The sequence below is a fragment of the Osmerus eperlanus genome, chromosome 18, assembly GCF_963692335.1.
Source record: "Osmerus eperlanus chromosome 18, fOsmEpe2.1, whole genome shotgun sequence".
NCBI classification, from domain to species: Eukaryota; Metazoa; Chordata; class Actinopteri; order Osmeriformes; family Osmeridae; genus Osmerus; species Osmerus eperlanus.
In genome coordinates this window covers 12,806,672-12,830,865 of record NC_085035.1, presented here as the reverse complement: position 1 = coordinate 12,830,865, position 24,194 = coordinate 12,806,672, and the positions used below count along the sequence as shown (strand labels likewise).

General features: G+C 42.0%; 1 protein-coding gene and 1 pseudogene across 1 annotated transcript in view; one reads left to right on the top strand and one right to left on the bottom strand.

Annotated features, from left to right (window-relative positions):
- The window catches only part of LOC134038990 (pappalysin-1-like), a 267,738-nt gene extending 262,922 nt beyond the window's left edge, over window positions 1-4,816 (top strand). The window contains exon 22 of the mRNA XM_062484743.1: window positions 1,090-4,816. Within this exon, the coding sequence (XP_062340727.1) occupies window positions 1,090-1,212 (123 nt within the window). The 3' untranslated portion in view covers window positions 1,213-4,816. The remainder of the gene's footprint in view (window positions 1-1,089) is intronic.
- A 3,163-nt stretch (window positions 4,817-7,979) lies between these two features.
- LOC134039101 (uncharacterized protein K02A2.6-like) lies at window positions 7,980-12,716 on the bottom strand (annotated as a pseudogene).
- Window positions 12,717-24,194: the final 11,478 nt, after the last annotated feature.

Sequence of the window (24,194 nt, the reverse complement as noted above, 5' to 3'; positions counted from 1 at the left end):
ATATCATTTATAAAATAACAATAAAACATCCTCATTATTGTTCAATAATGGGCAAATCCACCTTTATTTTGTGATTTACGAATAATGTCTATTGGCCTGGGTCGCGAAGGCTTGTGACTTTTAAAATATGGGTCCCCAGAAAAAAAAGTTTGTGAAACACTGATTTAGATGATTGGAAGATGACAAACAGTTGGACTGGAACATGGAGTCTTTTATATATATATTTATAATAACTGTGGACATTTCTTACTCTGCATTGTCAGAACTGCGTTGTTATTGTTACAGTAGACAGTTTTTTCGCTACTCTGTCCTTACATGTCCTTACCCCTAAGTGATGTTCGTTACAAAGACATCTCTCCATTGGCAAAAGGCACCACTAATATTAAAACGAGACACAAGCAGCAGCACTTTTGATAAGCTATGAGGGGAAGAATGGAATGCAGACAATCCCTGATCTGAATCACTACTGGTATTGTAGACACGTGTTACTCGTTTGTGTGACCCCGGGGGTGGGGGTATTCGAAGTGTGTACAGTACCAAAACAGCTAAAGCAGTTCCCCAGGAGAGAGGCGACACTACAGCAGCTGGCGCCGTTGACACACTGCCAGTGTGACGGGTGACGTCAAACACAGGCACCCCAATCCTATTCCACTTCTATTTTGGAACGTGTTTGCGGGCACTCATCATTACTGAAAGGCGTTCACAACACTTATATTTCACAAGGAATCCGTGACGGCAACGCTCAGATCAGAGCAGTTGCTGGTATTCTTTGTCATGCTGCGAAACATGTTAGTTGAGTTGGCTTAGAGGATTCTGACATCACTCTAATGGTCGGTTCTAATAGTTCAAATAATTAATTCCCCTTAATGCATTGGAGTCATATAGTAACACACTGAGGACTTGACTGAATATTATTCCATCCTTATGTATTTAAAATGGTTATATATGTAGCCAGGGCCAGATATTTTATTCTCTTGACAATGTGAACCTGTTGGCCTGGCCACACTAGCCTCACAAACCAGTACCTGAGACTGTAATACTGTTTAAAGTTAACTGTCATGTTTCTTTGTCTTTGTTTGTCCCCTCCAGGTGATTCCATTCCCCATGTCCTGTGATATACTGGAAGACTGTGCTTGTCGAGACCCTAAAGCCCCAGAAAAACTTAGTGGACGAGACCCCAGTGGCCAAGAGAATGATCATTCTCTGGGCTGACCCTTCTGGACTTCGACTAAATTCCCCAGAACCGAGACCCTTGTCCCCCAACAATACAGTAAACCCATACTGGGACTGGTGGGGAACCCCCCACCCCTCTCTTCTAACCTCCTCCATATGCTGCTTAAAGATGTACTTCTCCAGCCATACTGCACCCCAAGTCTGCCGCCGGCCTCATTGAAAGATTGTATACATCGATGAAATACTGTATATAGAAAAAGTCCAGACATGAGGTCAAACTAAAATAATTCCCAACAGAAAGTAAACCCTGCAGAGTCCTTAAAACGCTGACAGAAAAAAAAGAAATATAAACAGCAAAAAAACAATACTTTTTGGAATTAAAGAAAACATTTTTAAAAATATCCACAAAATACGAAATTTTGCCAAGATTGGATGCATGCCTTGTGTTCCGTTTTGTGCCATCTTTGTGTATATTTCAGTGACTTTTCTATCCAAGCTCATAACTTTCTTTGAAACCAAAAGAAAGAAAATCTTAGGGGATCCTTCTCTTGGTTGTAAAATATAAAGTTTTAATCTGTGGTACTGAATGGAATAGAATTTTTTTTTTTTAACGGACTAAAACACTATTAGTATGAAAGTACTTGACGTCTTATGTTGTTTGGCTAGAAAGCTTTACATATGCCATTTCAGATTTTAGTGCGTATTCAAATTGCCCTTTTTTTATATATATGCATTTTCAATAGGCATCACCGCTAGAGGATGTAAACATCCTCTCCAAACATCTTTGTAAAAAGGATCCTTTTTACAAAGATGTTAAATAGGAATGAATTAGGGGTTTGCTGAGTAGCCATTTTGAAGACATTATGAATATTAAGATTTGTATATACCACAGAAACGGGGTTGAACACAGGAGGTCTTTTTTTTACGAACCAGAAAAAAATAAAATGTTGTTGCGACGCAAATTCCAACCAGTTGTATTAACATGGCATGGCTTCTGCTGCTGTGTTTCCTGCTACGTTGTCATGCAATCTAATTGCAGACCTTTATAAGAGGTGGAAGACCTGTCTGTCATAATGCCTAAACTTCCTATCAAATGTATTTATGGACACACGTTTGCTTATGCATGCATGCTTAAACCCACAGTACACATCCCACATTGCACCATAGCATTAATAAGAGTGAGAACAGAAAATATGCACGACAAACTTTCAAAAACCTAACACCTCATTTCTCAAACCATTTTATTGCAGTAAATCTAGTAAATTCTTAAAGTATAGATTAGAACGCTCCAGAACATTGACCACGACTTCAAGAATGTGACCCACGCCTTGTCTTGAATGTAGTCAATGTTTGCAGACCTGCTTCTTCAGTTCATAGGTTTTGCTTAGAATGTGCAAGCACACACTACCCTAAACAATGTTCTGCCAGTGGAGTGCATGTGCTTTGTGCATACAGTTAATACATTTTATGTGTGTTAAACCTGTGCTGCAGGTTTACCTCAAACTGTTAGGATGTATTTGTAGCAAGTTCAAATTTAGAGCAGTAGCAGTTCTTAAAGCCAATGGATCCAATCTAAAGACAGTATGTAGTAGTATTGCCTCTTCTATTGTTTCTATGGTGTTGCTGTTTGTGCATCCCTAATTTTAAAGTTTTGTGACCTTGATACGTTACACCCACCAACCACAACAACCTTTAACTTCAATAGATCTTTGGCTGCTATTCTGCATGCTTAATTTAATCTTCATATACTGTTAAACACACATCAGGCTTTACCTTATTTACATTGAAAGACTGCTCGGCATGTGGTCCACAGTTTGCTGCTCCAATGCTTATCCATTACAGGGCCAACTGCTTATGAACCCGTACATATATAGTATCATGTCATATGTATGCCTATCCAATGGCATGGACACTCAGACCAATCATTGTCATAGCTATTTATAAAATTATACCTGTAGATTGTAACATGCAATCAGAAAACAACGTTTAAGGTCAATGCTGTCCAATGTCAAGTGAAGAAAGTATTAGTAGAGAACATATGACAATACCACACAAGGCAAGGAAAGAAGTATTCTCAGTCAATACTATGTAAATTGTACCTGTTTTTGAATACTTTTTAAACCTAGGGAGGTGGGATGTTTCATTGCTAATTTTCACATTTATCTTTTTATTTTTGCTAACTATATTTAATCAGTATTTTTATTATTGACCTCAGTTACTGCACTTTTAGATGCCATTAAAGAAGACATTTTTTATTTAAGTCAAAACCTTTAGAAGCTGCTATTATCCGAAGAGGATTTAAAATAGTGTATGATGTCCGGTCTCTTGAATCTCCTATGGTATTGCTACTATAATAGCTATCCTGTGATTAGTATTCCCACTAGATTTGCACCTGACATTATTAAGCCAAATAGGAAGCCAATGTTAAATATGTTTTGTATGCTCATCTTTCTTGAATTCTGTACATCTCAAGGTGGTATCAAGACTTATTTGAGATTTGTGGCATTTCTATGTAGGAAAAAAAAGGCTGCACATTGAGACATTATGTGAAGACATTAATGCATTTTGTTCCTCTTGACAAGCTATATAATTTCTGTGGTTCATAGTTTATGTAATCCACCATATTTGGTGTGAATTGTGGAGCCTAAACCAATGACACACAAATGGAGAAGGAATGCTAAATGAAGGGATAACCAAAAAGGGACTCAGCAAATACTTTTAGAATTTTTAAAGATATGAATAATGGATGTTTTTTAAGACAGCTTTGACAATTGCATGTAACACTTTATACTTAATATATATCCGTGGTAAAATGAATTGTACAATGTAGATATTATTGAAAGGTATGTAATAATCCTCAAGATACTGATGCTTTCATTAGAGATTGAACTGCAATCGCTACATAATTCCAATGTCAGTACTGCAGATTTGTCTGTCAATTGAACCTTTGGAAAGCGATTTTATACCATTTGTATGGACCTATCTAAGGGTTCTTTTGTGATTAGATTGCCTACCTTCAATCTTAAACTGAAAAGACTTTAAAGTTTGAAGACCTGACATCTCCCCCTTACTTTCCATCATACATACCCCTCCTTTTAACACCATTCCAGGTTGTAATTTTCATTATTTTTGGCCAAATAACAGTGATCATATAGAACATTGGGAGAAGGATACAGGCTACAGACTGTGACTGCTTGTGTTTAAACCATGTCTGACTCAATATATGTTGATAGTTTGGTTGAAGTTTTGCCATTGGTTCTTTATATTCGACAAGGTACCGTTCGTTCATAAGCCATAATGCAGAGACTTTAATGGAATGATGTTTTCAGATTAGATGTTTGATTTGAGGACTTCACCTCTCTACTGTAACCACAGGATCCCTTGCTGTACCTCATGCCTGTAATGTTTGCTGCTTCTATATTTTGGTATTTTAGTAACTTTTTGCATCTCTTACCATTAGTGTAAATAGTAGAACTATTTATTGAGAGTGTTATACTTTTTTAAGTTATATTTAATGTTCATGTAAGTTATTTTTTACATTGCTCTTATAAACAGACATTGGTTGTGAGTCAAAACTGTTTGTGTGTCGCAAAGTGCTTTTCAAAATATACTCCTGCACCACAACCACGAAAGCAGTTGACATCTTTGTCGGGTGGGTGGGCATAGATGGATGCTAGTTTCATCCAATAAAAAGTCCCCATGATTAAACATCACTGAGTGCAGTGCACAAAAGTATCCCTTTTTTGTTTGTTTATTTTTCAAATCCAGAATGTACTGTCTCTTTTTGTCATTGATAACTTGATCAAAGTTAAACATAGTACACAAAAGAAAAGTAGAACATTGTGATAGAGTAGTATGTTCCAGACTACATGTAACTCAGATTGACACTATGAGGGAATGAAAATGCCATTCAAAGTGGCCAGTGACTGCTTGGTGGCATACATAAGGATGATGGGGGTAAGGGATGAGGCTGGTGGTGGTACCCCAAGTGATGTTGGATAGGGCGAATCATGCATGGCTGGCTTTTTCCAGATTGTGGAAGTAATGTCCTTTGCCACAGGCTAACTATACCTGCTGATTGGGATGAGCACTGGGATGAGTCAGAGTTTATATTAGACTTGGCATGGCTTTCCTTCACCAACCCACCCCTCTCCTAAAAGACTCCCCCTTCTTGGCCAGTTGCTTTCTGGGAAATGACCAGTAACAAGTGGTACAGTGTTCATTTTAGGACATCCTCAGATCTCAGACTCAAGTGTCAGACTCAAACGAAAAGGCATCAGGTTTCAGACCAAAAGTCGTCAGACTCAGGTGAAACGGCTTCAGTCTCAGAAAAACCTGTCATTCTCAGACAAAACGCCGTCAAACCAAACACCGTCAGAAAAACATCCGTCATTCTCGGTCAGGGTATATTGTGGCCAATTGTTTTTCCATCACATTTTGCAATCGGCAAAGCAAATATTTGAGCCTTGCGCTACCAATGGACGCTTGGCAATTCGCGAGACACACCTACAAGTGTTTTCGTTCCCCAATTCCCATCACAAAATCGGCAAAGGGGAGACAGATGATACGTAAGGGGGGTGAAAGGAGTAGCCACCATTAAACATATTTTAAAGTAAGAGCTGTAGCCTAGGTGTCAGATATATTTTTTAATTTTCAGTTACCAGATCGTTTAAAAAATATAGGCTATCGCTTTTAAGATATCAGAGCAACACACAATATAGCAGGCCTATTTATGGCCAAATGTTGACCAAATAGTCATCTGACAGTTGTATTAAAATCAACAGAAAATATTTTTACAAAAATATATAAGCTTACAGGTTTGGACTGGGACTGAAAAACGGCCCGGGACTTTGAAACGCAGATCAGCCTACGACCGTGTATTATTATGATATATTTTTTGCATTATGCCGCAGCCGTTTGACCGTCCGTTCAGGAAATCTTCCGTCTCTCCCGATGGCCAGTCCGACTCTGGGCTACATGTATATAGACTAAACAACTATAACACTAAGATATCATATATTTATATCCTTTAGCCTATTAGAAGACGGATTGGTGAAATCTTTTATTTGCCATTTTTGTGTACACTACACACACATGCATGGTGACAAGGTTCTGTAATCATGATCACCAACAACATGCTCCTCTGTAGATATGCTTACTGTAACAGAACTAATTTGTTTAAAACCTTTTAAACATCCTGTTAAATTTGCCTGAAAACGCCTAAACAGCATACCCAAAGTAAATTGAAAGCTGTTCTTGAACCATTTGGAGTACATGCATGTAAATGGTCTCTTTTTAAAGGTGACACTCTTAAGTTATTTCCCCTGTTGTCAGGACCTACTGGTGTGGAGTAATATAAGCTTGAACACAAGGAAACTGAACATTTCTATCTCTGCCTAGATTTTGTTTTGAAAACAGAGGCCTGAAGAGGCCTAGAGGTGGTAGGTATTAGCTGGAAGACAGAATTGGACCACAGCTTAAAGCCTTACCCAATTCAAGTCAAAAGTCAAACATAATCCCACAATATATTCATATTTGACACGTGTTTTTATAAGAGTACATCCAGGCGTTTTCTAAAAGGGCCTTTTGGAGACTCCAAAATGACCCTTTGTAACCACGGTCAAATACTTAGGATAAAAAGGTATTATTTTTCGTAATTGTTATCTCTAATGAAAGGTGGTACTTAGAACTATCATATATAATCCCCCATTAGTATTGCTGAAACACAAGAACTGAAGCATGAACACATTGGAGTGCTTTAACTGATTCCCAGGATTGACGGACAAGAAACACAGCTTGTGTCTGTGGGGAGTCAGGTGGCTGAGCGGTGAGGGAATCGGGCTAGTAATCCGAAGGTTGCCAGTTCGATTCCCGGTCATGCCAACTGACGTTGTGTCCTTGGGCAAGGCACTTCACCCTACTTGCATCGGGGGAATGTCCCTGTACTTACTGTAAGTCGCTCTGGATAAGAGTGTCTACTAAATGTAAATTTAAATGTAATCTATATTACGCCCGGGACTTTTATTTTGAAGGCTCCACAGATACCTAGCATGTTGGGTATTAGCATTTTCAGCATCTCCTTCAAGCCCCCACCCCTCGCCCCTCGGCGTGAAGCAACGGCCCCGGTGGATGTAGGTGGTATTGCATTTCTTGTTAGACTTCCTGCTCTTCCGGTCGTTTTTATTCTATTAACTCCAGTCAACATTTACAAAACTATCTCCCCCTGTGATAACGTAGTGTCCATTAAATGAGGATTCAATCCAGATGATCATGTTCAGTATTTAATATAAGAACTCACAGAGGTTGTAGATGACAGACATCACTCAGGTTGGGACTGCCTAATCTACTGTCAAGGTCTTGACCTTCAGGGTTAACTGTACCTCCTGCTGGAGTGGGGTGGTATTGCAATAGTATCTATATGAACCAGATGATCACGATACCACATTCCTCCCCCCTTAAGAGTAAACTACTCTGGTGAGCTTCAACATTAACTGTGACCTTAACTGCTCACTATATACTATAGACAGTAACAGTCTGACTAACCATCCTGTATGCTTTAACTATCAAAATAATCTACATAAAATCATAACACTATTGACTATCTTAAAATAGTGTTCCGATGTAACTCTTAATTGAAAAGTATAATTAGCCTATACATCAATGGCAATGTTTACAGGTGTTGTGCATGTTTTTTTTGTTTGTTTTTTTTTAAACATCAGAAAACAATAACTAGGAAGGTGGTTGGACTACCATCCTTCCAGTGAGTCCCAGAGCGCATTCTTGCTCTTGCTTGAGGGAGCTCACTACTAGTTCACAAAGTCTCTCAGATGAGTTGGAGTCTTTTTTGTGCACTCAGAGCGTCGCAGCACCGGTGGTGAGTCTGCACTCGTCTCTGGCGGATCAGCTGGAGGGTGAACCTGGGCTGTTTCAGTGGGCTCACTCCCTTCAGTGGGCTCACTCCCTTCTCCTCTCACTGACGCTGGAACAGCCGAGTCTCTGGTCAAAGCCTCCGCTGTGTTCTCTGGAACCTGAAGACTCATGGGCTCCAGTGTCATGTCCGGCATGGATGTCTCTGTCATCGACGCGTGACGTTTACGGATCTGGTCCACGTGACGTCTCATGACGCGTCCATCTCCTGTCTGCACTGTGTAGGAGACAGGCCCTGTGTTCATCTCAATGACGGCTGGGACCCACCTTGGTCCGTGACCATAGTTTCGGATGTACACGTCGTCACCAGGAGAGAAGCTTCTCCATTTGCCGTGTAAGTCATGTTGTGCTTTCTGTTTGAGTTGTTTCTTTTGAATCTTTGACTTCACATCGGGCAGCAGAAGATCCAGTGTGGACCGCAGTCTACTAGACATCAGCATTTCAGCTGGAGACAAGCCAGTCGTACTTTGGGGTGTTATTCTGTAATTGAACAGAAATCTTGCTATTTTGGTTTCCAAAGTATCTCCTTTTGTTTTCTTAATTCCTTGTTTGAACGTTTGCACGGCTCTTTCGGCTAGGCCATTTGATGCCGGGTGAAAGGGTGCAGATGTTATGTGCTGTATACCGTTCTGTTTCAGGAATGATTCAAACTCTTGGCTTGTGAAGCATGTGCCATTGTCCGATACTATTGTCTGAGGCCGGCCATGTGTGCTAAAGCACTGTCTGAGTTTTTCAATGGTGACTTGGCTTGTTGCATTACTTGTTGGATACACATCAAGCCATTTTGAGTGCGCATCGATCACGATAAGAAACATCCTGCCTAAGTGAGGGCCGGCATAATCAACATGCAATCTACTCCAGGGTGTCTCTGGCCACTCCCAGGGATGGAGAGGAGCTGCAGCTGGAGCCTTTCTGTTTTCCTGGCATGTGTGGCAGGACTGTACTTCTTTCTATGTATGTGAACGTGCTAAGCCCTTCATCCTGGAGATGCCTGGGTGTGTGTAGTGTAGATGTTTTAAAAGGGTGGCCCTCCCCTTCTTTGGAACAACCACTCTCGCTCCCCAGAGCACACATCCATCTCTGACACTGAGTTCAAGCCTTCTCTGGCTGTAGGCCTTGAACATTGAAGCCACCTCCTTTGGCCAGCCATGCAAACACCACAACAGCACTTGTGATAATATTTCATCTTTCGCAGTCCACTGCTTCACTTGGGCTGTTGTGATTGATGGGTCTTCCACCACATCCAGCATGAGGACCTGTCCTGTGTCATCCTCCTCTTCAATGTGTGGCAGTGGTAGCCTGCTCAATGCGTCTGCGTTTGCGTGGTCTTTGCCTGGCTTGTACACCATATTGTACTCGTACGCTCTCAGAAGTATTGCCCACCGTTGCACTCTTGGTGACCCCATATGTGGCACCGGCTTCTTTTCATGGAAAAGCGAGATCAATGGCTTGTGATCAGTGCTGATCGTGAATCTTCGTCCATAGATATACTTGTGAAATCGCTTGATTCCGAATATGATGGCTAACCCCTCCTTGTCGAGCTGTGAGTAACGCTGTTCAGCTGGTGTCAGTGTGCGTGACATGAAGGGTTTTTCACTTCCGTCTTCCATGATGTGTGACAGCACGGCGCCGACTCCGTACGGTGAGGCATCGCATGCCAGCACAAGTTCTTTGTCTGCTGAATAGTGAGCCAGGACTTGTGCTGATTTCAGCAGCTGTTTAGACAAACAAAACGCATCTTCTTGTTCTTTCTTCCAAGTCCACTGAATGTCTTTTCTTAACAATCTGTGTAATGGTGCTAGACGTGTGGCGAGATTAGGAAGGAACTTATTATAGTAGTTTAAAAGGCCAAGATATGCTTTCAGCTCAGTCACTGTGGTTGGAGGTGGAGCTTCCTCGAAGGCTGTTACCTCGCTCAGCACTGGGTGCAGGCCTTCAGCATCAATCTTGTGACCCAAGTACTCAACCTGGTCTTGCAAGAATGCACACTTGCTTCTGCGCAGTCGCAGTCCTGCCTCTTCCAGTCGCCTGAGCACCTCCTCCAGCGTGCTCAAATGCTCTACAGTGTCTCTTCCAGTCAGTAAAATGTCGTCAAGGTGAACAGCTACTCCGGGCAGGCCTTGCAACAAACTCTCCATTGTTCTCTGAAATATGGCTGGAGCAGATGAAACTCCGAACGGGAGCCTATTGTAGGTGAAAAGGCCTCTGTGTGTGTTTATCGTTAGGTATTTCTTGGAGTCATCATCCATCACGATCTGCTGATAGGCGTGGCTTAAATCAAGTTTGGAGAACCGTGTCCCTCTTGCCAGTGTATTGAACAGGTCTTCTACACTCTTTCACCTGAGGAATATAGCAAAGGTATGACCATTCATAAACCAAAATGATGCAGAGAAGTTAATTCATGCTTTTATATCCAGCCGGCTGGACTACTGTAACGCACTTTTCACTGGTATTCCCAAGAAAACCACTGAAAGACTACAGCTCATTCAAAATTCTGCAGCTAGATTATTAACCAAAACTAAAAGGAGAGAACACATTAGTCCTGTCCTAGCTACTTTACACTGGCTCCCTGTTACCTTCAGAATTGACTTTAAGGTCCTTTTCCTCACATACAAAGCTCTACACGGACAAGGACCTAGCTACATTGCTAATTCATTTATAAACTACACACCAGCTAGAACACTGCGATCATCAAATGCAGGCCTATTAGAGGTCACCAGAAGCAGTCATAAGAAGATTGGTGATTCGGCCTTTGTCAATTACGCCCCAAAACTATGGAACAAATTACCCATAAATATAAGGGAAGCAAACACTCTAGACATTTTTAAAAGACAGCTTAAAACCTACCTTTTTACCGAAGCATTTAAGTAATTTTATCTCAAAAGGGTTTTCCTACTTTTATTAATTATATTATTGTTACTTTTAAGATGCATGTTTAAAGTTGGTTTCTCTCTTGAACAGAGATCTTATTGGGATTTTAATTTTTGTTTGAATTGTTTATCACTTGTATTATTGTTTTTATTGATTTTATGTAAAGCACCTTGAGCTGCAATTCTTGTATGAAATGTGCTATATAAATAAAGTCTTACTTACTTACTTGAGGAATAGAGTATTGCTCTAGTGAGGAGGTGTTTACTGTTAGTTTGTAATCGCCACATATTCTAATGGAGCCCTCCGGCTTCAACACCGGAACAATTGGCGCCGCCCACTCAGTGTATTTGACAGGTGTTATGATGTCCTCTTTCAGGAGCCTATCTATCTCCTCTTCTACTTTCGCCCTCATGGCATACGGATCTGAGCGGGGCCTATAGAACTTTGGACGGGCATTCGCAGACACACGGATTGTTGCCTTCATGCCTTTTAACATGCCTAGTTCTTTTTTGAAAACATCCTCATGCTTTGACAGTACTTCCTGTAGCTCATGTGCATCTGTTTTTACATGTTTAATTTCATCCCACTTGAGCTTTAAAGCCTCCAGCCAGCCTCTACCTAACAAGCTAGGTCCAGTGCCCTTCACCACCACTAGGGGTAATGTCTTAACTTGCTGAGCAGTTTACTTTTACTTCAGAAACTCCCACTACTTTGATTTTTTCTCCCGTGTATGACTTCAGAGACATTTTGCTTTCATTTAATTTGGGGCGTTTCTTTTCTTTCCACATATCATTGAATTTATTTTCATTCATAATGCTCACACTGCATCCTGTGTCTATTTCGAAGTGTACTTTCTTTTTATTCACTTCCACGTTGACTTCGAATGGTTTAATTCTCTGCATGGAAGTTTCTGTATTCAGGCATGCCAGTATGAATGCTTCTTCGTCATCAGAGCTATCATCATCATTGTCTCTCACACACGTTGTGTGACCTGTGTGGACGGGGTTGAAAGCGTGCGCGCCGCTCTGCTCTGTGCGCTTTGGTTTCACTGGGACGGGCATCATCCTTACTTTTATTCCTACTCCTTCCTCCGATGTGCCCTACTCTCCCGCAGAAATGACACTTGGCATCTTTAAATCTACATTCGGCTGCACTGTGCCTTCCGTGACAACGATAACAATCTCTCTCTTTGTTTCTCCATTCTCCTCTTGTCTCATTTCCCTCCGTTTTCATGCTGTTACATGCTACGGCCGCCTTTTGTAGGTTTCTGCAGCTATCTTAAATGCTTTTTCAAACGTCAGGTCTATTTCGGAGAGCAGACGTCTTTGAATCCGGTCGTCATTCATACCGCACACAAGACGATCTCTTAACCTTTGCTCCAGTGTAGTGCCAAAGTTACAGTCATGAGCTAGTCGTCTGAGCTCCGCTACATATGCACTCACAGATTCCGTAGGCCGACGTGAACGCGAGTCAAACACATATCTCTGCACCATCTCGCTTGGTTTAGGATTGAAGTGCTCTTTCATTACTTGTTTTAACTGATCGAATGTTTTCGCAGATGGCTTATCTGGACTCACCAGGTTTCTCATGAGCTTGTACGTTGCTGGACCGACCACGCTGATTAGGATAGCCCTCTGTTTCTCTCCATCATCGATCCCATTAGCTTCAAAAAACTGATCAAGAACCTCGCAGTACTCTTCCCAAGTCTGCTCTTTTGCATCAAAAGTTGACAGGGTGCCTATCATCATCGTAGTCATCTTTCCGTTTTGCTCGTTACCTCCAGTCCAATAGCACTTTGCACGTTCCTACCGTCTGCCACCTGCGGTCATCCCGACGCATCCGACTTTAATCAGGCCCTTTTTTCCTCCATCCAGTATCCTCGTCGCCAATATGTGATAACGTAGTGTCCATTAAATGAGGATTCAATCCAGATGATCATGTTCAGTATTTAATATAAGAACTCACAGAGGTTGTAGATGACAGACATCACTCAGGTTGGGACTGCCTAATCTACTGTCAAGGTCTTGACCTTCAGGGTTAACTGTACCTCCTGCTGGAGTGGGGTGGTATTGCAATAGTATCTATATGAACCAGATGATCACGATACCACACCCCCAATAATTTTTGTTCGATTCTCGAACCTGGCTCATACTACTAGCTTTTTCATAAAATATTTTTTTCTGATTTTTGCTCAATTTGAAACCAGTCCGAAATGGGTAAACTAGCACCCCATTTATTTGCTTACGTCAATAAAAGTTGCCTGCAAATGTGCTCACGGATACTAACAGGGCACGAGCACAAAAGTTCACATTGGCCGATAGCCGATTTATCTGGAGCTGAATGAGCCATATTGAATGAGCACAGGGAGAAATGGCTTGAGTTGCCTGCCCTGTTGTAGCAAGTTTAGCAAATGGTTGTCACACATACATGAAATGTTGTTAATATAGTTTATTCCCGTTATTTTAAAACAGATTTGATTTTTCTGTCAAGAACGTTTTTACGTTCATGACATGATGGCAAATATTACATTATGTTAAGCGTGAGCATAGATTGTTGACATGTCTATCTGGAGCAAAGACGAAGATTAATACTTTAACTGATAACCACAATAAGAAATGATATAAATATGATTAGTCTTGCCTTCAGAAGCTTTTGTTAAACACCCCCATTATTCTTTTTTTTAATCGTGTCATCAAGCCAGACTGCTTTTGTGGGACAATGAAGGTCCTCAGTGACTGTTTCACCCCCACTTATATCTGATGGAAACGTCTTGTATATAGGCCTAGTTCTGTTAATATGCCCCTTTCAAAGGCAAATGTTAAATAAAGTATATTTTAGACACACTTCTCAAGCTTTTATTTATTACATTATTTCCAAGTCTTGTTAGATCACGTTATATCCATTAATAGGCGTTTGGTTGTGTAGAACATAGAAAACACAGGCATTTCGTTTGAAAATACAGTTGACAGTAAGCTATGGTAAGTCTGCATTATGGAAGATATCTGTTACAAAATAACTATTGAGCTTTCTTTGCCTGGCGAGAACAACGACGGAGCTAGGTGTTCATGTTAACAGTTTATTTAATCTGATACAATGCGTTGGAAATCATACTCAAATCACAAGAAAAAAAGCAACATGTGATGAGTTCCATCTAGAATAGCCCTATATTTAGCCTTATAGCCTATTTCTACCAACCAAGTGAAATGAATACTATACAATGACAGCATACATTTACATAAAGTTTGCATCATGTCTCTGATTCTTATCGGACTTGTACCCCATTCTACCACTGTAATGCCTTAGCTCACACGCTCGCAACCATATAAATCTATGCTCGCCACTGGCTGTCGCAAAGTATGACGTGTACAGCTAGTTGCAAGCGTGCACGAGGTCTCGGAGCTAGGGAAAAAAAGAGCCACTGTTTAAAGCTAGACCGGAAGAGTCGGAAGTGGAAAGATGGAGCGGTCCAGTTTCGCGCTCTCGCTTGCCTCACTGCGCCACTGAGCACTTTTCATAGAAATGAATGGGGACGCCATCTTGGAAGACAAAAGTTGCTTCCTCTAGTTATATTAACTCTATGATCTCCTTAGCTACAAGGCTAACAAGCTCATTTCAGAGCCAGTCAAAGCCAGTTTGAGAAATTTGTGTGTAAGGGACGGGGGGACGGGACGGGACGCACAGACCTAGTTGGCTGTAGAGGGCTGTCAACCGGGCATGGAAGCTCCCATTGGGTCAAACAAGGTGTCAATCGAAAGGGCAGAGTGTAGCGGCCATCTTCACACTCTCCAGTTGTATATATTTGAATCACAGCTCTTTGTATGAGTGTCAGTGCGTGACAGAGTGCGAAAATTGAAATGGCGAAGGAAGAGTGAAGCAACAACTTCGTGGCTATGTTTGGATATAAAGTTGGATATAATGTCGAACTACTCGACTTGTTAGATAGTTTGGACCTTTGGGAATGTAACCAGTCCATTTTTGTTCGGATTCTTTGCATACCTGGACTAGGCGAAACCTTTTAGGGTGAGTAGAATAGTTTGCGTTTGCTTTGATGACATATTTGTGACTGGACAAAGACGTTGGTAATACTTGCTGTTGCGACTTGATCTCAAAATGGTTTCCATAAGTACAAGCACAAGAATCGTAGCCTTTAAACGATGTATTACATGTGTAGCAGTCTAAAAAATATATTTGTTAAAAGTGAGCGCGCAGTAACTGGGGGAGGAGGGGGCAGCATTTCGGGTGGGAGGCAGCAAGGAGCAAATGAATGATTTGACTAGCCGCTCTAAGCACTTCATGATGACAGAGGTCAGTGCTATCGGGCGATAGTCGTTCATGCAGGTGACCTTGGTGTTCTTGGGCACAGGGACGATGGTGGTCCTCTTGAAGCAGGTGGGGAGTACAGACAGGATGAGGGAGAGGTTGAAGATGTCACTGAAGAACCCTGCTAGCTGGTCAGCACAGCCCCTGAGGGCCCTACCTGATATACCATCTGGGCCAGGTGCCTTGCGAGGGTTGTTCTTTTGGAAGCAAAGCCTCACCTCAGCTACAGTTAATGTAGGCAAACCACAGGTGAGAGCGGTGTGCATAGTCAGGGCGATGGCATTGTCTGTAGACCTGTTGGACCGGTATACAAACTGCATAAGGTCCAGGGTGGGAGGCACGCTCTAAGCACTTCATGATGACAGAGGTCAGTGCTATCGGGCGATAGTCATTCATGCAGGTGACCTTGGTGTTCTTGGGCACAGGGACGATGGTGGTCCTCTTGAAGCAGGTGGGGAGTACAGACAGGCTGAGGGAGAGGTGGAAGATGTCACTGAAGACCCCTGCAAGCTGGTCAGCGCAGCACCTGATATGTTGTCTGGGCCAGGTGCCTTGCGAGGGTTGAGCTTTTTGGAGCAATGCCTCAGCTACAGTTATTGTAGGCACACCACTGGCTAGGCCCTCAGGTAACTCCACTGCAGGGGGGTCACTGTCCCTCTCAAAGCGAGCGTAGAAGGTACTCAGCTCGTCTGGCAGCAGGACAGAGGACTGGGTCTCACTGTAGCCTCTCCCTTTGTAGTCTGTGATGGCTCTAAGTCCACTCCACATGCGCCTGGGGTCAGAGCCATGGTAGCTGGACTCGACCTTGGTTCTGTAACCCCTTTACGCTGTTTCGATGGCCTTCAAAGGTTGTATCTGACCTTCCTCTACTGATCAGGGTCCCCAGAGTTAAAGGCGGCAGACCGGGCTCATCTTGGGCTAGTTAGTGTTGCAAAGACTGAAAGTTGACAGTCCTTATATGAGACAAGCCATAATTGGAATACAACATTCTCTACCAGGGGCCTATTGGGTTGTATACAACCTGCAGCCGATGTGTGAAACAGCTAAACTCATTCCTCAAGTATATGTGATGGGTATGTAACAGATGTGGCCACGCTCCGTCACAGCAAGGTATCATTCGCCACTCGCGGGATTCGAACGCTTGACCTCTGACTTGCCAAGCGCGACCACTACCAACTACGCCAAAGAAAAGCTAGCTCTTTGTTGAGGCTGGTGGCCTGCTACATACCTGAGGAGTGAGTTTCACAGTTTTCACACAGTTACACTCCCCCCTCTGAAACGCACTCCGCCGGTTAGCTGCCTCTAACCTAGTGAATCCGGGTCACAACACCAATGGGACGGGTATGTAACAGACGTGGCCATGCTCCGTCACAGCAAGGTATCATTCGCCACTCGCGGGATTCGAACGCTCGACCTCTGACTTGCCAAGCGCGACCACTACCAACTACGCCAAAGAAAAGCTAGCTCTTCGTTGACGCGGGTGGCCTGCTAAATACCTGAGGAGTGAGTTTCACAGTTTTCACATACCTAGCCAAAAGTATGAGCATTTGTGACATTGATGTTAGATGAGAGGGCCTGGCTCGCAATCCGTATGGACTTCCGCTTTGTTCATTGGGTTAAAATCAATCCAAATGGAATGGAGGCGTTTTTTTCATGGTTTTGGGCTGGAACCTTAGTTCTTCTGATGAATTAATTTATGCTTGAGTATAAAATGTTACTATATAGACAATTCTGTGCTTTCCGCAGAAAAATGAGCATGTCTGCCTTGTTTTGATGCTTAAGCACAGAGCCATGCTCGCGGCGACTATGTTTTGAATGATCAGCAGCGAGGGGGGAGGAGGCTAGTCTTTATTCACACACTGACTGAGCTGTTCGTAAATAATTGTTGCATTTCGCGCACATATCAAATTTTAGGGGCATATGTGAGTGAAATAGTTGCACTGTTGAGCCCTGAATTGGCTTATTAATGTCAACGATGGAGACTTGCTACGAAGTTTGGGTGCGCACACCAGAGGATTGTCCTGCAACGGCAGCTGGAGTTGGCACTGTTGCGACTCGAAGACAGTCGAAGGTACTGCATTTTATCTTTATCTGATGCACAACGTTGAGGTGCTTGTTCATCGCAGTTGTGTTCCCCCCTTTACAAGAAATTACTTTAGAACATATATTGCACTTTGCTTCGTCTTTATCTTTGGCTTTAATAAAATGTAGCCAAGCCTTTGACCGTTTCGTGTGTTCTGCCATCGTAGCTAGCAACAAAATGAGAAATGAAGCGAAGTAGCGCGTGAGGCAATTAAATTCTTCTTCGTTTAGTTTAAAGGCGGTTGGCGGGCCATTCAATTGCCGTTATGCCACGGTGAGCTGACGTACTTCCCGCCTAAAATCTCAGCCACCACGTTCACTTCCGCTGCAATGGCGTCCATCGTCCATATTGATTGTCCAAAGCTAGTCAAGAGAAGAGAATCGACGAAAAAGTTCAAATATCAGCGAACATCTGGTACAACTGCCGAACACTGTTGTGTGCCTTTATGCCAGAACTCAAGTAAGTACAACGGTGTGCTTAGTTTTTTTACCTTTCCTGTGTATGAGGAGCTCAGACGTAAATGGGTAGTTGCCATCCGCAGGGATCACTTCGTTATTACACCTCACGCCCGGGTGTGTAGTCGGCATTTTAAGGAGGACATACAAGAGCCTACATCCGAGAACGGGCGGCGATTACTTAACCCTTTCACACGTAGGTTCTAAATTCCTTGACTGGTCCCCCAGAGTGAGTTTTTTATGCGCGTGAGTTTGGATCAATCTCAACGTTCCAGAAATTGATTATGACGCATTAAAATCGAATTGCTATACAATTTAAGTATTTCTCGGTTCGCATTTTCCATTGACCTAGTTTGCACCCCGTATTAGTGACGAATACTCCATTCATTGGTTGTTTTGTTTATCCACCTTCTCGTTACGTATTTCTTCCGCTTCAGGGGACTGGCGGAAACCTTCAAAGTAGATATTTTGGCTATTATTCTGGTGACTGAAGTATTTGTATAACTCAAATTATACCACCCATATAGTTTGCACGATACTGAGATGAAAGCATGAACTGTTGTATTTCACGAGGTGATGTTTTTGCCAAACTAGCTAGCTCGTAGTGTAGTAAAGAGTCAATCAACAAGTTAGCTGTTGCTAATTTACTAGGCTATGTTACGTTGTTTGTGTGGTCGGATTATAACGAATACAAAATAATTTGGATACATCCAGTCAGTCTAATTTGATTTATATTCATCGTTTTGTTTTCTCTAGCTGGCTTCCATCTCGTAAACCTTCTGAGTTGGCAACGCAGCCAGTGTTCACAAAATAAGTTACTGGATGGAAGCCAGCTAAACGAAAACAAAACGATACATTACAATCCTAGTAATACGCTAGACTGACTAGATGCACTTGCATTACTTTGTTATAATCCTACTACACAAACTACGTAACATAGCCAAGTAAATTAGCAGCAACTGTTGATCGTCAACCAAATTGAGCTATAGGCGAGACTGGAACATGACTCCCAGACACCTCGGCGAAAGGCGATCAAGCAAGCTCATGCTGCTTGGATACCTTCAAACCTTTTTGGTTGGCATCTTTATCTGGGAAACTTTTCTGGTGAGTAGATTATTTATACCCACAAAATATACACATACCTGTGGCATGATATTGAGACGAAAGCATGACCTGTGGTTGTTTTCCACTATCTGATGTTTTTACTAGCTAGCTCGTAGTAAAGGGTATTATTCAGGTAACTAGCGATTACTAACTTGCCATGTTTAGTCAAATTAAAGCAAACACAATAATTCAGACATCCATTCTTTATTGATGGCTATGTTTTGTGATCTCTTGCTACCATCTACTGTCATTAATTTCCGTGTTGATAGAAAATGTATTCCTCATTTATTGTCAGGCCACAGTTCAAGCAAAAATGAGAGGCAAGTGTAATTTGTTTGGAAAATCTGGGCTAGGGCTAGTTGATGGACGACATGTAGAATAAACCAGACTTTATGCTTATTCAATCTAACAACCTATTGAAATGACAAGACGGCAATGTATGACTGTAATGTTTCATAGGGTAATGAAACGCACCACTTGTCATACCACTTGATTGCCTGCTGTTGACCGTTTTCTATATCTTGAACATCTCCCTATAATTTTACAGGTGAATGTTGGCCTGCACAGGCCCCGTTCCAAGAAACAGAACATGACAGCACTGCTGTACAAATTGTCCATGTATAGTACATGGCCTTCTCTCAGGTGTCGAGCAAGTACGGTCAGCACAAAGTGACCATTCCTTGCTGAACATCAACGAGACCGTCAAACACCTAATTCCTTGATGTACCAGCAGCATGTTTATTTTTTTGCAAAGGCTGAAAGCCCATCCCACACCATCACCACATTGCATAGAGGGACTGTAGAGAGCATCCCAAGGAGCTGCATCACGGCCTGCAGAGGACAGTGAGGACAGCTGAGAAGATAGTCAGGATCTCTCTGCCCTCCCTCACAAACATCTATACCAAATGCTGCATCCCCAAACCCACACGCATTGTGGACAAACCCATGCACCCCACACGCTCCTGTACATCATCAAACTCAATATTTTTGCATATTGCTGCTACCTCAATAACTGATGTCCATGTATTATGGTATTAGTATGTTATGTTTACATTCAGTTTCCCTTGCACTAGCTTACTTGTTTACATTCACAGTATCCCCACTTCTTGGTGTTTTGAGGCATTTGTCACAAATTTCATCTTGTCTTATTGGACCAATTTTATTGACCTAATTCCACACAGTTGTTGTAGTTGTCTAGGTTATGTCTAGGTCCTGGAAGAACGTTGTTTTGTTTCATTGTGTACTGTAAGTATATGATGACAATAAATACCAGTTGACTTGTCATGACAACAGATCCAGAAATCCCAAGCCCTTCATGATCCTGGATGTCCATAGTGGATCCTGTGTAAAGGATCATGTCCTAAACATAGCCAGTACATCACACAACTCAAACATGCTGTACCTTTTTGCCGATATGTTGACGGAAGCTTTGCCTACCCCTACACAGTAAGGTTTTAAATAATTTTGATGTGATATTTTTTATAGCTGTGTGCTAATGATATTCATTGATATGTAACGTGACAATGACGAGATTGTACCCTTTCCTGGACATGTAATTAGCTACCTGAAATGAGTAAAAGGATACGTGTTAAAAATTAAGAAACGTGTTGGTGTGGGCTTTTTAACTTATTAAAATATTTATTAAAATAACTTAGTACTGTCATTACTGTTCCGATTTTTAAATATTCACACAGGTGAATCCACAGTGAATTGATATGATATATTATCGTAGTGTAGCTTTCGAGAAGCTAACTTGGCTAATGACGATAATGTAGGCTGCCATGTTTTTTGTTTTGATCAGTACTCTGCATTGTGGGTGTCAAATGGTCAACGAGATGACCTAATCTTCTCACGAGAAAATACTGAGGTGTACGGGGTCAAGGGGTACATCATCAAGGGTCATATTTGTTGCCGGAAGACAAAAAAATCAAAGATGGCTTCTAGTAGCTCAAAACGAGACGAAAGACAGACGAATGTCAGATGTTTTAGATGCATATTTGTGAACGTATATCTATTATTTCGATCTCTGGTTGGTTGTACAATAGTAAAATCTGTTGAAAGCGATAGCCAAGTCAAGGAAAACGGATAATATTATGGTTTACTAGGTGGCGTGAGTAAAGCGTGAGTTATTTTTGGTTAGCTGTTAGCTAACATTAGCTAAACTAAATTGTTTGAACGTTTTCTTATGGATAATAAAGGTAAACTTTCTCAAAATATACAGTAAATTGAGATTCATGTTTATAACATACGCGTAGGCTAATGCTGAAGAGTTTATTGTTACGTAATAAGCCAAACTGGACATTCTAAAGGACGCGTTCCAACACACCGGTGTGTTGGTACGCTCCAGGGACCAGCCAGGACTCAACACACCGGTGTGTTCGTACGCGTCAAAGGGTTAAAAAGGGAGCTGTTCCAGCATTATTTGAGTGGAACAACTTCTCCCTTCCCCTTCCAAGACCGGGGGTCTGGGAGAGAAGACCGAGACCCGCCACCCAAGGAGAGCCTTCCAGAAAGCGCAGACGCATCAGGCCAAGATGACCATGACTATGCCGTGGGTCCTGATCCCGCATTTGTGGACCTGGTGCTTGAGGAAAATGCAGCTCTTCAAGAGGAAACCCGCCAGCTGAGACAGCAGGTCGAGAGCCTGTCGTGGAAATTTGGAATACAGTTATAATGTGTGTGTTTCATATATGAGGAATGTGTTTTAATGGAAGTCTAAAGTTGGTTAAGAAGAGTCAACTCCATTTGGTAGAGATGCCATTTGCAGTTTATGACACCTGGGGAGGATGAGACAGCTGGTCTGGAGACAATGTGGATTCAACTGTATTGTTATTGTGATCTGAGGGAGCAGTTTAACTGATCAAGCTGCTCTGACCCTTCCTGTTGCATTGGGTGGGGTTAATTAAATACTTGTTTGAAGATGTCCACACAAAGGACAGTTGACCATTTGACTGGTGAACTCCTGTGGTTTTACTATCTACTGGTTTGGGGAGAGATGCCACATCAAAGAACTGTGGGACACTTGGTATGGAGTCAAACTGTCACTGAGCAGTGCTGACCAATCACAGAGTTCAGGAGAACCATTTGATCTAAAGTTTATATAAGGCAGGGTTTTATGATTGTTCTTCATCACTCTGGCGAACGACCTGTGGCTAGCACCTCCTTCGTTATTACTGATCACAAAGTACTTTGTTAATTCTTGATTTGTACAAGCAAAATAAATTTAATTGAAACCGCCATCTCTTGACTATTCAAATCTACACAATGCCACTAGAATTTTTCCTTCACAAGCCTTACGTTGACGCAGAGGTTCGGCATCCACCGTTTTGCTTCCTCGGACAAAGACATCTGTTTCTTCACCAGGTAAGGCAACTTCAGCCAATTAACTCAGGCCTATTACTAGTAACTCAGTGCCAAGGAAATGTCTCTAATGTTCCCTAGATTGTAGAGGACAGTGTATTGGGTACGTGGCTACGTGTAGCCTAAATTGAACAGTGTTGGGTAAGCTACTTGGAAAATGTAGTGAGCTAAGCTACCAGTAAATGTAGCAAGCTAAGTCTCCATGTGATGTCGATTCAACCTGTAGCTTCTCATGTAGCGAGCTACTATTGTTGTGCTTGTTAGCTTAGAAGTAGCTCGCTACATGAGAAGCTACAGGTTGAATCGACATCACATGGAGACAGTCGACATGCCAACACGCTTGTTTTATTTTTAAAACGTCATGCCAGGTGAATTCTTCTGTGGTTAATATCAGGATAATGTCTACCGGTACCTGCAATGTTAGTGAAATTCATGACAAAAGATAGTTGGGAATGCATCACATTTGTTTACAACTTAATAAAGGTGTATAACTTTAAAATGGGAATATCTACAAGATGCACACATCTCTATTCTGTTTCCCTAGGTTTGCATCACATGACCTGCTCATGCGTTTCTGGGCCGTGATCGAACCTTCTCTGCCATCAATGACGAGTGTAAGGCAAGCTCAGAGAGGCACACTCTCTGAGGCAAATGCTGCCATCCACTCCCTTCAGCCCATCGATGAGCTGTCCCTATTTCTCAATTACCTGGCCCTTGGCTCCAAGCAGCAGGATCTTGCTGACCGGTACGGAGTCCATCAGTCCACAGTCAGTCGGATCATCACATCATGGAGCAACTTCTTATATGCAGTGCTAGGCTCAGTGAGGATTTGGATACCCCAGGAGCAGAACCAGGAATATTTGCCAGCAGATTTCAAGGACTACCCTGACACTACTGTCATCCTTGACTGCACAGAGTTGAGGTGTCAGTGCCCATCATCCCCGCTCCTCCAGAGTGAGGTATTTTCCAGTTACAAGTCCCACTGCACTCTAAAAGGACTCATTGGGATTTCCCCACATGGGGCAATAACATTCATATCTGGACTGTACGCCGGGTCACTCAGCGACAAGCAGATCACACGTGAATGTGGTGTGCTTAAACTCCTGAAACCTGGAATGGCCGCCATGGTAGACAGAGGTTTTCTCATTGATGACATTGCACCGTGCAAAGTTTACAGGCCAGCATTCCTGTCCGGCAGGTCTCAGATGTCAGCTTGTGATGTTAGGGAGACCCAGGCCATTGCACGTCTCAGGGTCCATGTTGAGCGTTTAATTCTGCGGGTAAAGGAGCACAAATTCTTTGACTCAGTAATCCCCCTCCGGCTTTTTGGAAGCATTAATCAAATTTACACTGTGGACAACATATTGACCCTATTTCCGGACAAAAATAGCAACAAATGGCCAAAGATGTGTAAAAGATCAACTATGTTTTCAATTTCTCAAGCGCATAGGGTGATTTTGTTTTCACAACCTGTTATTTCTTTATCATTCAAGTGTCTATTTTAAGATTAAATTGGGTATCAAGCTGAAATAATGTCCAAAATGCTTTATTTTTAACCCTTTGCACCAAACCTGAAAAATCTAAATATGATACAAAGTGGCATACCTTTTGATGCAAACAACTTACAGAGACAAATGGACAAATTTTTCTATACAATTCTGACCCAGGGAAATTGTTATTTGTTATATTTTACAATATATTGACCATCTATGGTCAAAAACAACTAAAAAAGCTCATTTGACAATGTTTTTATTATACTAATAGCAGCCTGAAATGGGGTTTATTTTAACATTTTACTGCACCTATCCTGAACCTGAAGAAATTGAAAATAGCTTTACTTTTGAAGTAAACAAAACAAAGCAAATTGACTTTTAAAAAAAACAACAACAAAAAAAAAACAG